The sequence below is a fragment of the Hemiscyllium ocellatum genome, chromosome 28, assembly GCF_020745735.1.
Source record: "Hemiscyllium ocellatum isolate sHemOce1 chromosome 28, sHemOce1.pat.X.cur, whole genome shotgun sequence".
Classification (NCBI taxonomy): Eukaryota; Metazoa; Chordata; class Chondrichthyes; order Orectolobiformes; family Hemiscylliidae; genus Hemiscyllium; species Hemiscyllium ocellatum.
In genome coordinates, this window is record NC_083428.1 from 49003007 (window position 1) to 49016584 (window position 13578).

General features: G+C 45.1%; 1 protein-coding gene across 1 annotated transcript in view; it reads right to left on the reverse strand.

The window, feature by feature from the left end:
• Nucleotides 1-13578, reverse strand: part of LOC132829010 (phospholipid phosphatase-related protein type 3-like) — a 76739-nt gene that overhangs the window by 39642 nt on the left and 23519 nt on the right. Inside the window, exons 2-3 of the mRNA XM_060846274.1 lie at nucleotides 13234-13419; nucleotides 8041-8167 (exon numbers count right to left, since the gene is read on the reverse strand). Coding sequence (XP_060702257.1) covers nucleotides 8041-8167; nucleotides 13234-13419 — 313 coding nt within the window. The remainder of the gene's footprint in view (nucleotides 1-8040; nucleotides 8168-13233; nucleotides 13420-13578) is intronic.

Here is a 13578-nt window from a genome sequence, read left to right on the forward strand (position 1 = left end):
TAAATGCCATCAGGCCCAGGGGACTTACCTATTTTCATCCTTTCCAGTATTCCCCAGACCTCTTCCCTACATACCTCAAAGCCATCCATTCTAATCACTTGTGACTCAACATTCACATCAGCAACACTGTCCTGTTCCTGAGTGAATACTGACGAAAAGTATTGATTTAGTGTCTCTCCAATCTCCTCCGCCTCCACGCACAACTTCCCACTACTATCCTTGACTGGACCAATACCTACCCTAGTCATCCTTTTATTCCTGACATACCTATAGAAAGCCTTTGGGTTTTCCCTAATCCTACCAACTAAGGACTTTTCATGTCCCCTTCTCGCTGCTCTTAGCTCTCTCTTTAGATCCTTCCTGGCTACCTTATAACTCTCAATCGCCCCAACTGAACCTTCACGCCTCATCTTTACACAGGCCGCCCTCTTCCCTTTCACAAGGGATTCCAATTCCTTATTAAACCACGGCTCCCTCACAAGACCCTTTACTCCCTGCCTGACTGGTACATACTTATCAAGGACACCCATTAGCTGTTCCTTGAACAATCTCCACATATCATTTGTGTTCTTCCCTTGAAGCCTATTTTTCCAATCCACGCATCCTAAGTCATGCCTCACCGCATCATAATTTCCCTGTCCCCAGCTATAACTCTTGCCCTGCAGTGCACACTTATCCCTCTCCATCATTAGAGTAAAAGTAACCGAGTTGTGGTCACTGTCCCCGAAGTGCTCACCTACCTCCAAGTCTAACACCTGGCCTGGTTCATTACCTAGAACCAAATCCACTATAGCCTCACCTCTTGTTGGCCTGTCTACATATTGTGTCAGGAAACCCTCCTGCACACATTGGACAAACACCGACCCATCTAACGAACTCGAGCTATAGCTTTCCCAGTCAATATCTGGGAAGTTAAAGTCCCCCATAACAACCAACCTGCTACTTTCACTCTTCTCCTGAATCATCCTCGCAATACTTTTCTCTACTTCTCTCGGACTATTAGGAGGCCTGTAGAAAACTCCTAACAGGGTAACCTCACCTTTCCTATTTCTAACCTCAGCCCAAACTACCTCAGATGGCAAGTCTTCCTCCATCGCTGTAATACTATCCTTGACAAGCGATGCCACACCTCCCCCTCTTTTACCCCCACCTCTGACCCTACTAAAACATTTAAACCCTGGAACCTGCAACAGCCATTCCTGTCCCTGTTCTACCCACGTCTCTGTAATGGCCACAACATCGAAGTCCCAGGTACCAACCCACGCTGCAAGTTCACCTACCTTATTTCTTATACTTCTGGCATTGAAGTATACACACTTCAAGCCACCTTCCTGTTTACAGGCACCCTCCTTCGAGATTGATGCCATGTTCCTAACCTCCCTACACTCAAGATCCTGTACCCTAAAGCTACAGTCCAGGTTCCCATGCCCCTGCAGAGTTAGTTTAAACCCTCCCAAAGAGCACTAGCAAACCTCCCCCCAAGGATACTGGTGCCCCTCAGGTTCAGGTGTAGACCATCCTGTTTATAGAGGTCCCACCTTCCCCAGAAAGAACCCCAGTTGTCCAGAAACCGGAATCCCTCCCTCCTGCACCATTCCATGCATTTAACTGTTCTCTCTCCCTATTCCTCGACTCTCTATCACATGGCATGGGTAACAAACCAGAGACAACAACTCTGTTCGTTCTAGCTCTGAGCTTCCAACCTAGCTCCCTGAAAGCCTGCCTAACATCCTCACCCCTATTCCTACATATGTCGTTGGTGCCAACGTGGACCACGATCTGGGGCTGCTCCCCCTCCCCCTTAAGGACCCGGAAAACACGATCAGAGACATCACGTACCCTTGCACCTGGGAGGCAACATACCAATCGTGAGTCTCTGTCCCCCCCGCAAAACCGCCTATCTGTGCCCCTCACTATTGAGTCCCCAATAACTATCGCTCTACCTTTCTCCACCCTTCCCTTCTGAGCAACGGGGACAGGCATCGTGCCAGAGGCCTGAACCTTGTTGCTTACCCCTGGTAAGTCATCCCTCCCACAAGTATCCAAAACGGTATACTTGTTCTTGAGGGGAATAACCGCAGCGGGTCCCTGCACTGGCTGCTTCCTCCCACTCCCCCTCACTGTCATCCATCTCTCTATAACTTTCGGAGTAACTGCTTCCCTAAAGCTCTGATCTATGACCACCTCTGCCTCCCGAATGATCCGCAGTTCATCCAACTCCAGCTCCAGTTCCCTAACACGGTCTTGGAGGAGCTGGAGATGGGTGCACTTCTTGCAAGTGTAATCAGCAGGGACGCTAATGGCTTCCCTCACCTCATACATGTTGCAAGAGGAACATTGCACTGCCTTCGCTGCCATCCCTCTAAAAGGTAAACTTTAAAAACTAGATCTAAAGAAACAAACAAGCAAAATGCAGCACTTACCTGCATTTACTGTATGCCTCTCTCCTGCAAATGATCTTCCAAAATGCATCACTTTGTATTTGTCTGGATTCAACTCTCCTGCTATTTCTCCACCCAAGTCTCCAGCCTATCTATATCCTGCTGTATCTCCTGGCAATCCTCCTCACTATCCACAGCTCCCACAATCTTGATCTGATTCCTGTGGAACTTCACTAGTCACACATCTCCAGTCAGAGAAGCATTCTTCCACTTTAACTGTTGGTCTTCTAAGGACTAAGGTAGTTTTGTATCCATTCTACCTGATGAAGCATTTCAGAAGTGTGGTCTCTGTTGATTGTCCTTGACTTTATTGATAGGAACATAGAAGAGAGGAGCAGGGAAGTGATCCTGAACTTGTGAAAGTTACACATTAGACTTCAGTAGGAGTATTGTGTCCAGTTGTGGTGCCACATTATAGGAAAGCTGCAAATGTTTGGAGAGAACACAGAAGAGATTTCCAAGAAAGGTTGCAGGAATGAGAAACTTCATTTCAATGGATAGATTGAAGAAGTTGCGACTGTTCTCCATGGAGAGAAGATGGCTGACCAGAGGTTTTCACAGTCATGAGTGAGCTGGATAGAGTAAATAGAGAAAGCTGTTCTTGTTTGCAAAGTAATAAGTATAATGAGGGGCATGGGTAGGATAAATAAACTACATCTTTCTTCTGGGGTGGGTGGTTTCAGGATTAGAAGCCATAGGGTTAGAGTGAGAGGGTAAATATTTGAAAGGAACCTAAGGGGCAACTCTTTCATGCAGAGGGTGGTGCATGTAAGGAATGAGCTGCCAGAAGAAGTGGTGGAGGCTGGGGCAATTACAACATTTAAAAGGCATCTATGAATAGGAAGGGTTTAGAGGGATAAGGGCCAAGTGCTGGCAAATGGGACTAGGTTAGTTTAGGATATCTGGTCGGCATGGATTAGTTGGACCAAAGGGTCTATTTCCCTGCTGTATATCTCTATGATTTTATGACTCGACGAATGAGTGATAATAGATTTATAGGGATTTGCAAAAGAAGCAAGGATTGATGTGAGAGAAAAATAATTTTCACATTGTGAATATGGAATGCACTGCATGGAAATGTGGTAGAGACAGACTCACTTGACACATTTATGAGGGCATTGCATGGTTATTTGTATAGAATAGCATGCAGAGGCATAGAAAAAATGCAGGTAATGATGCTTGGTTGGACAGTAGATGGAGACATAATGAGTTGAATGGCCTCCTTCAGCAAGACGACACAAAGAGCAATGAGACAATGACAAGATAATTTGATTGTGTTTGAAGGGTATAGTTTGGCCAGGACACCAAGAGTGTCTTACCCAGCAGAACCACGGGACATCTTTGATCCCTCTCTCGGGTACATTCAGCAAAAGGCACCACAGTCTCAGTGACAGCCGAAATGATATACTCATTCATCTGGAATAAGATGTCAACTGACTCTCGTCTGCCTCAGAAATGGCAGAGAGGGTCACGGTTAACCCTAATCATGATTAGTCATTATTACCGGTATTTGAAAAGCACCTTAAGAGAGTGCTATGGATAAAAGGGGTCAAAATGGACCAAGGGTGAATGAACCAAGGCATGAACCCGCATGAACCAAGGCAAGCCCACATGTTTAAACATCCAAACTGAAAATTATTAGTCACCAATCTCAAGCATTCAGATATTAGAGCATAGTAAGTTATAACACAGAAACAGGCCCTTTGACCCACAATGTTATACCCAAACTAAATCCCTTCTGCCTGCCATTGGTCCATATCCTTCCATTCCTTGCATTTTCATGTGCTTATCTGAAAGATCCTTATTAAACGCTCCTATCATCTCTGCCTCCATCACCACGCCTGGCAGGGTGATCTACACGATGTAAAAAAACCTTCCCTCTCAAATCTCTTTTGAATGTTCCCTCACTGACCTTAAATACAAAAGAAATAATGATATAATCACAATATTCAGTTGCAGTATTCTAATGGAGAATAGTGAAAGCATCCTTAATCAACACTGATTAATTTAAAGCGGGAAAAACGTATAATGTCAACTTAGGGTTGAAGTAATTCTTGCTAATTCTGATTTGAAGGGTGTTTTCAGCATTATCTGCTGTCTTGGCTAATCGAATAGGATTGATCAGATCAGAAATTGATCAGAATCCCCATGGTAGGCTACTGCAAAAAATACGGAGGTATGGTATTGAGGGTGAGTTGGAGATTGGGATTAGGAATTGGCTGGCTGGAAGAAGACAGAGGGTAGTAGTTGATGGTAAAGGTTCATCTTGGAGTGCAGTTACCAGCAGTGTTCCGCGTGGATCTGTTTATGGGCATTTAAACAGGCATTGGATAGGCATATGGAGGATAGTGAGCCAGTGTAGGTTAGGTGGGCTTGGATCGGTGCAACATCGAGGGCCGAAGGGCCTGTACTGCGCTGTATTTTTCTATGTTCTATGTTCTATGACAGAGGGTGGTAGTTGATGGGAAATGGTCATCCTGGAGTTCAGTTACTAGTGGTGTACCACAAGGATCTGTTCAGGGTCCACTGCTGTTTGTCATTTTTATAAATATCCTGGATGAGACCGTAGAAGGATGGGCTAGTAAATTTGTGGATGACATTAAGGTCGGTGGAGTTGTGGATAGTGCCGAAGGATATTGCAGATAATAGAGGGACATAGATAAGCTGCAGAGCTGGGCTGACAGGTGGCAAATGAAGTTTAATGCGAAAAAGTGTGAGGTAATTCAGTTTGGAAGGTCATGCTTCAGCTGTACAAGACACTGGTAAGGCTGCACCTGAAGTACTGCGTACAGTTCTGGTCACCGCATTATAGGAAGGATGTGGAAGCTTTGGAAAGGGTTCAGAGGAGATTTGCTGGGATGTTGCCTGTTATGAAGGGAAGGTCTTTTGAGGAAAGGCTGAAGGACATGAGGCTGTTTTCATTAGAGAGAAGAAGGTTGAGAAGTGACTTAATGCCAATAATCAGAGGATTAGATTGGGTGGACAGTGAGAATCTTTTTCCTCAGATGGTGATGGCCAGCATGAGGGGTGATAGATATAGATCAGAGGTAGTTTCTTTACTTAGAGTGTAGTAAGTGTTGTGGAATACCCTGCCTGCAACAGTAGTAGACTCGCCAACTTTAAGAACACTTAAATAGTCATTGGATTAAAATATGGATGAAAATGGAATAGTTTAGGTTTGATGGGCTTCAGTTTGGTTCCCCAGGTTGGCTCAACATCGAGGGCTGAAGGGCCTGTAATGCATTGTTATGTTCTATGCTCTACCATATGAAGAAAATTCCAGCTGAGTGTTTGGATGGTGAACAACACCTTAAGATTAACCCCCAGGAATAATTCGTTAAGAAGTCTGGTACGTTCATGTGTTGCTCAGTGTACCTTTGTGACTAAACCGATTAGTGCCTGATGTAAGTATAACTTAAACTGGGCACATCATGATATTGAGAGTGTTTGAAGGCAGTCAGCAGGGAGGTAGCTCAATATGGGAAGGGTAGGATGGGCAAGACGGGACAGGAGGACTGTGAGAAATTGATGGACTTGGTCATTCACCATAGGAATTCCTCAACTGAGGAGAAAGAAGAAAGAATCACTGGTATTGATAACTGTCATGCCAGAACTTACATAACTGAGACAGAAACTGTGAAATTTAAGTGGGGCTCTTCCAGAAATCTGGCTTTGAGGAAGCGTAGCACAGTTACTTGTGGGAGTCAGTAGGATGATATTAAATTTTCATTAATGTGATATAAAGTAATGATTCTGAAAGAGTCATGCTGAATTTACATTTACTTTGTCCATGTTGTTGATGTCACACAGTCTAGAGGGTGCGGATATATTCTCTACAGCAACCAGGGGGCCTGGTAATCATGCCTGATTTGTAATGAAGTCATTTTTAAAGCTATAATGCAATAACCATCTTCTTATCGAAGAATAGTGCCTCCTCTGCATACTCTGTGGTGATATCTCTTTTATATCAATCATTAGACAAGCCTTAAACAAAAGAGACACAAAGTAGGATAGATGGCAGTGTACTACATTGAACAACTCCTTCTCTGGACAGGGTATTGGAAGAGGTGCCAGATAGCACAAAGGGTCAGTAGTGAATATACAGGTGCTACCCTATTAATAGCCTATCTTTGGGGTAGCTTAATTGAGATGATAAAGGGAACAGGTTAGGTTATTGTAGACAGATTGTTCCAGTTAAGGTTAGGGGGGACGAGGGAGTCATGATTTCCTGACCAGATCTGTGATAGATTATCAGGTTGTGATGCTTTTTACAGTAATCGCAGAACTAGCTTGTCAATGAAGTGGAATCCACCAAGTCCTTCTCCATGAGAACTGTGCCTGTTTCTGTCTAAAGCAGAGATGATTTTATATGTAAACAAGATATTAGAGAGAATAATCAGGGCCAATGTCATCGCTTGGACAAATTTCAGTAAAACTAAAGTTGTAGAGGAATTTCCAAAATTGTCCTTCACCGATTTGTTGTGATTTTACCTACTTTTTTGGCTGTCTCAAGCAGGGGTTTGGTTGGAGTATGGAATTAATGGGTTAAATTGTTTTCTATCTCAGCATGGGCTGGGAGGTAAGACCTGAAGTAAAATGACGGAATCTCATGTCAGGTGGCTTCAGGTTTCCTGCCCATCGCAGGAAGATGCAGCCCTGTGTACTATCGGACATGAGGCATGGTGAATATGACAGGCTGGGTGAATCAGTCTGTCATTACAGGTATAAGGTCAAAAATCCCATGACATTGAGTTATAGTCTGATAAGTTTATTTGAATTTGTTGGACTATAACCTGGTATTGTGCGATTTTTGATTTTGTCTGCCCTAGTTCAACACTGGCACCTCCACATCATTGCTGGTATATTTGATTATTATCTGTGACCACACTGAGTTCTGAGCTAACAGGATGGAACCACCCATATCACAATGCCATTCTTTACAGCATTGAAGTCATATCCTATGCTGGTTGGTGGTAGGGATTGGCCTACTTTCCACAGCTATATGGGCAAATTGAGAACATAGGAATACAGGAAACTAAGATATTTTCTAGGTAAATGGTGCAACTGCAGAGTAGAGTTCTCCTTAAGGCACTTTGACTGAATATTTGCAAATCAAAGGTAAAGGTACCATCTCCCTAATGCTGACAGACACTCATCTAACATCGGTACTGTTGGCAGCAGAGTCATCACCCATTACATTCTATTTCACTCTCAAGTCTCCTTGACTGGCTAATGGTGGAGACTTCATTTGCCTTATTCCTTCTCAAAGTGGTAGCATTGAAGAGCAGGGAGTCCCAGTGTTCAGGTATTTTCTAACCAACCTGTTCAGAGATGTTATTACACATCTCGGGAGTAGGTGGGACTTAAACCCAGGTCTTGGCTTAGTGCCTATTCTGTACACCCCAGTGGATTTGCTGTTAGTCATGAGACAGAGATTAACTACATGATGATGAGTAAATAACCCCATAGTCACAGACCATGTGATTACCAAGATGGTGGAAGGTGAATTAGCTGGACTGTGGCCTTCCTTTGTCTACTAATGTTTTACATTTCTGTTAAATAACTACCCGAATGGTGTGCACAATTTTACTGAACCTACCAACAAACCTTACAGTCCGCCTGAGGAAGGAGTTGAAGTTGCAGCCTCCTGCATTAATACTGCCTTCAGAACCTTTATTCTTCAGCTTTGATTGACAACAATAGACGATCCCTTCTCCAATCATAATCTGGAAAGAAGCAAACCACACATAGCGGGTTAAAGCTACAAAAGCTCCAGATCTTCCAATTGGTTTGGGAGATGGTGCACCCATCGCTGATTGCAATTTAAACTCCCCCTGCTTGTCATTCACCCTGGAGTTTTTGCAGCTTCCGGTTTAGATCCAGTGATGAATAGCAAGAGTCCAGAGTCCGGGAGCTGACCAGAATTCCATGGAGCCACACCCACTTTTTTTTTACTTAAGAGGGAAATCAGGAGAGCGAAACAGGGATATTAGATAGCTTTGGCAAATAGAATTAAGGGGAATCCAAAAGGGTTTGACAAATATATTAAGGACAAAAGGGTAACAAGGGAGAGAATAGGGCCCCTCAAAGATCAGCAAGGTGGCCTTTGTGTGGAGCCACAGAAAATGGGGGAGATACTAAATGAATATTTTGCATCAGTATTTACTGTGGAAAAGGATATGGAAGATATAGACTAGGGAAATAGATGGTGACATCTCACAAAATGTCCAGATTACAGAGGAGGAAGTGCTGGATGTCTTGAAATGGCTAAAGGTGGATAAATCTCCAGGACCTGATCAGGTGTACCCGAGAACTCTGTGGGAAGCTAGAGAAGTGATTGCTGGGCCTCTTGCTGAGATATTTGTGTCATCGATAGTCACAGGTGAAGTGCCGGAAGACTGGAGGTTGGCAAACGTGGTGCCACTATTTAAGAAGGGTGGTAAGGACAAGCCAGGGAACTATAGACCAGTGAGCCTGACTTTGGTGGTGGGCAAGTTTTTGGAGGGAATCCTGAGGGACAGGATGTACATGTATTTGGAAAGGCAAGGACTGATTCGGGATAGTCAACATGGCTTTGTGTGTGGGAAATCATGTCTCACAAACTTGATTGAGTTTTTTGATGAAGTAACAAAGAAGATTGATGAGGGCAGAGAAGTAGATGTAATCTATTTGGGCTTCAGTAAGGCGTTCGACAAGGCTCCCCATAGGAGACTGATTAGCAAGGTTAGATCTCATGGAATACAGGGAGAACTAGCCATTTGGATACAGAACTGGCTCACAGGTAGAAGACAGAGGGTGGTGGTGGAGGGTTGTTTTTCAGACTGGAGACCTGAGACCAGTGGAGTGCCACAAGGATCGGTGCTGGGCCCTCTACTTTTTGTCATTTACATAAATGATTTGGATGCATGCATAAGAGGTACAGTTAGCAAGTTTGCAGATGACACCAAAATTGGAGGTGTAGTGGACAGCGAAGAGGGTTACTTCAGATTACAACAGGATCTGGACCAGGTGGACCAATGGGCTGAGGAGTGGCAGATGGAGTTTAATTCAGATAAATGTGAGGTGCTGCATTTTGGGAAAGCAAATTTTAGCAGGACTTACACACTTAATGGTAAGGTCCTAGGGAGTGTTGCTGAACAAAGAGACCTTCGAGTGCAGGTTCATAGCTCCTTGAAAGTGGAGTCACAGGTAGATAGGATAGTGAAGAAGGCATTTGGTATGCTTTCTTTTATTGGTCAGAGTATTGAGTACAGGAGTTGGGAGGTCATGTTGCGGCTGTACACGACATTGGTTAGCCACTGTGGGAATATTACATGCAATTCTGGTCTCCTATCTATTGGAAAGATGTTGTGAAACTTGAAAGGGTTCAGAAAAGATTTACAAGGATGTTGCCAGGGTTGGAGGATCTGAGCTACAGGGAGAGGCTGAACAGGCTGGGGCTGTTTTCCTTGGAGCGTCGGAGGCTGAGGGATGACCTTATAGAGGTTTACAAAATTATGAGGGGCAGGCTAGAATAAATAGGCAAAGTCTTTTCCCTGGGGTCAGGGAGGCCAGAACTAGAGGGCATAGGTTTAGGGTGAGAGGGGAAAGATATAAAAGAGAGCTAAGGGGCAACTTTTCCATGCAGAGGGTGGTACGTGTATGGAATGAGCTGCCAGAGGATGTAGTGAAGGCTGGTACAATTGCAACATTTAAGAGGCATTTGGATGGGTATATGAATAGGAAGGGTTTGGAGGGATATGGGGCGGGTGCTGGCAGGTGGGACTAGATTGGGTTGGGATATCTGGTCAGCATGGACGGGTTGGACCAAAGGGTCTGTTTCCATGCTGTACATCTCTTTGACTCTATCTGAAGATACGTCTCTTAACTTCCACCTTCAATCACTGACCCACTCGCCTTAAATGGTGCTGTTAACCTCTGAACCTGCACAACCTCTCTCCCCCCACTGATCTCATCCTTTCCCTCTCTCCCTCATCTATCCCATCCCTCCCTCTCTCCCTTAACCCATCACAGCCCTCCCTCTCTCCCCTCACCCATCTCACCTATTCCCATTTTCCCCCCTCAACCAATGTCACTCATCCTCTCCCCCAAACTGATCACATCCATCTCTCTTTCTCCCCATCAACCGCACCCACCTCTCCCCCGCACCAACTAAACTCCCTCTCCCCAATCACACCACTCTCTGCACCCCCCACCAATCTCTCACTCCCTCTCTCCCGCCACTGATCTCATCCCTCAAACACCCCAAAATCCCACCCCTCCCTCTCTCCTCAACCTACCTCCCTCCTCACTCCATCCCCTCCACCTCACTCCTCCCTATCCACACCACATTCTCCCTCTCTCTCCCCCCCACCACGCTCCTCCCTCTCTCCCCCCACTAAACTCCCCCTCCCCCCACCAATCGCACACCTCCCCCTCTCCCCTCCACCAATCTCACTCCTTCCCCCTCTCCTTCACCAATCTCACCCCTCCCTATCTGTCCCCCTCCGATCACACCCTCCAGCCTCCCCTACCAATTTCACCTCCCCTCCACCAATATCACCATCCCCCCACGATCCCAACCCTCTACCCCCACCAATCTCACCCACCAATCTCACCCCTACCTCTCGCCCTCAATGAATCTCACCCCTCCTCCCATCGATCTCATGCCCCCATATCCCCAACTGATCTCACCCCTCTCCCTCTCTGCCCCCACCGATCTCACCCCTCCCTCTTTCCCCTCCACTGATCTCACCTTTCCCTTGCCTTCCCACCGATCTCACTCCTCCCTCAATCCACCCCTACTGATCTCACCCTTCTCTCTCCTCATCCTACTGACCCCACCTCTCCCTTTCTCCCCTTGTACAGATTTCACCTCTCCCTGAATCCCCTTTGCTCATCTTGACCTCACTTCCCCATTGCTTCCCCCAAGCTCACTCCCCTCTCACTAATCTCATCTTGTCAGCCAGAGAGCTACATCCCTGTTGGCTGCATTAACTACTGTGCCTTGAGAACACCAAGCACGGATACCATTATAATACCATTTTCCATAAACCCACGGCATTGGGGCAGGTGACATTGGGGGCAGAGCACTGTGTAATTATCAAAGAAGATTAGGGGCTGAATGAGGGAATGGAATACCTTGAGTGAGATTTGAGGAGAACTGTATGTCTTGAGAGATAAATTTTAAACCAAAACACAACAATCTGCAAGCATTGGGCTCCTTGAAACAGCTGCAGATTGTCAGAGATGTTGATTTAAATTTCAAATAAATTCCATGTGGGAACTTCTCCCAAGGAAGGAAAAGGATTGAAAAACTGGATACAGAGCTGCTTCTGTCATCTTTCCTTGGTCTCAGTTTTGCGCATGAGATGGGCAATGGCCTTCCAGAAATCTACCTCAATTCATAACTTTCTGGGATCTCAACAGCACAATTCTCAGGCTCCAAAACATATTGGCAACCTGGACAACTGCCTCCCTCCTTCCCTCTCTCAATCGGCATCAAGATATTCACAGCAGGTACCAAGGACAGTGAGATTGTGCCAATTAACCTGGTGATTATACACTGGAACATCTCCTCTCCAGAATGCTTCAAACCAAACCATTTCTGGATTTGGAGATTTTCTGGATTTTAGAATAAAATCTCACTGGTCCTAACCAAATTCCTCTCCCCATACCTACGTGGGTTTCCTCCAGGTGCTCCTGTTTTCTCCCACAATCCAAACATGCAGGATTAGCCATGCTACATCTCCCTGTAGTATCCAGTGATATACAGGTTAGATTGATTAGCCATGGCAAATGCAGGGTTACAGGGATTGGGGATGGGGCAGGGGATGGTAAGGGTGCTCCTCAGAGGCTAGCTGCAGACTCAATGGGCTGAATGGCTTGCTTCCGCACTGTAGGGATTCTGTGAAGTAAATTGTTATAGATTTACCTGAAGCATTGACCAATGATAAAAGATCGTAAAGTATTACTAGAAAGGATTTTTCTTATTCAAATACTATATTTTCCAGGTTTCCACTCCCTGTACTTCACTGAACTGGTGCCTTAAGCCGCTTGGGTCTGTTGGAAAAAAATCCAAATACTTGGAGGAGGGCAGTTGGAGATGAAGAGGTCAAGGGAGGATAGGAGGCCAGGAGGTCAAATGAGTTCCAGGTAACTATCGCTGCTGTACATCAGATGCTGGAAAAGTGCAAAGTTACTGTATTCTTCACAGTAGTTGATTAACTAAATCCTTCCTGTTTCCCAGTGTATGATGGAGATAAGGAGGTGAGGAAGAGTTCAGTATTTCCTTCAATTGTGGTACTTAAGGCGATTTGAATGAAAAAGAAAACAAAGAACTGGGAATACTGGAAATCAGTAACAAAAACAGAAATTGCTGGAAAAACTCAGCAAAGAGAAAGCAGAGTTAACATTTCAGAATTCTGAAGGAGGGTCGCTGGACCCTAAATGTTAACTCTGCTTTCTCTCCACAGATGCTGAGCTTTTCCAGCAATTCATGACTTCAATTATGTCATTTGTAAAATGACAAGAAATAATTTTCTCTGGTGGACAAGTCCAGAATGAGGGGCATAACTCAAAAATCAGAATATGGCCAATCCAAGAGATGTCAGGAAGTAGTCTTCACACTGAAGATAGTGGGAATTTGGAACTGTCCCTCCATCCCTGGCTGTTGAAGTGGAGGATTAACTGAAACATTAAGCTAATGAGACCTGTGGTGAGTTAAGCTGCTGAGGAGTGACATCCTCCCGTCTTTTATTGTCATTGTGTCATTATCATATGGTACACATTGAGCGTACTCCAAGTTACTTACAGAGGCAGCAGGACCAGCGAATGCCAAGCTGAGCAGCATCAATAAGGGGATGAGTTCTTCACTAGGCTCCACATAGGGCATGCTCAGTGCACGATCATAGCACTGAAAGCCCACCTTGGCCGGCCTGAACAAATCCGTCAGCTCCAGGAAGTACAGTGTCACAATTGATGAAGCCACAATAGGAAGCTGCAACATGAACATTGAGAATTAGTGGCTCAGCATAACACTGAGTTCAATCCCATCAACAGCAGCCCTCCTCCCCCATTTTGACTCCAACACTAGGCCAAAAAGCACCTTAAATGTATAAGTGAGAAACTTTGGTTTCGAAGCCTTATTATGGATGTC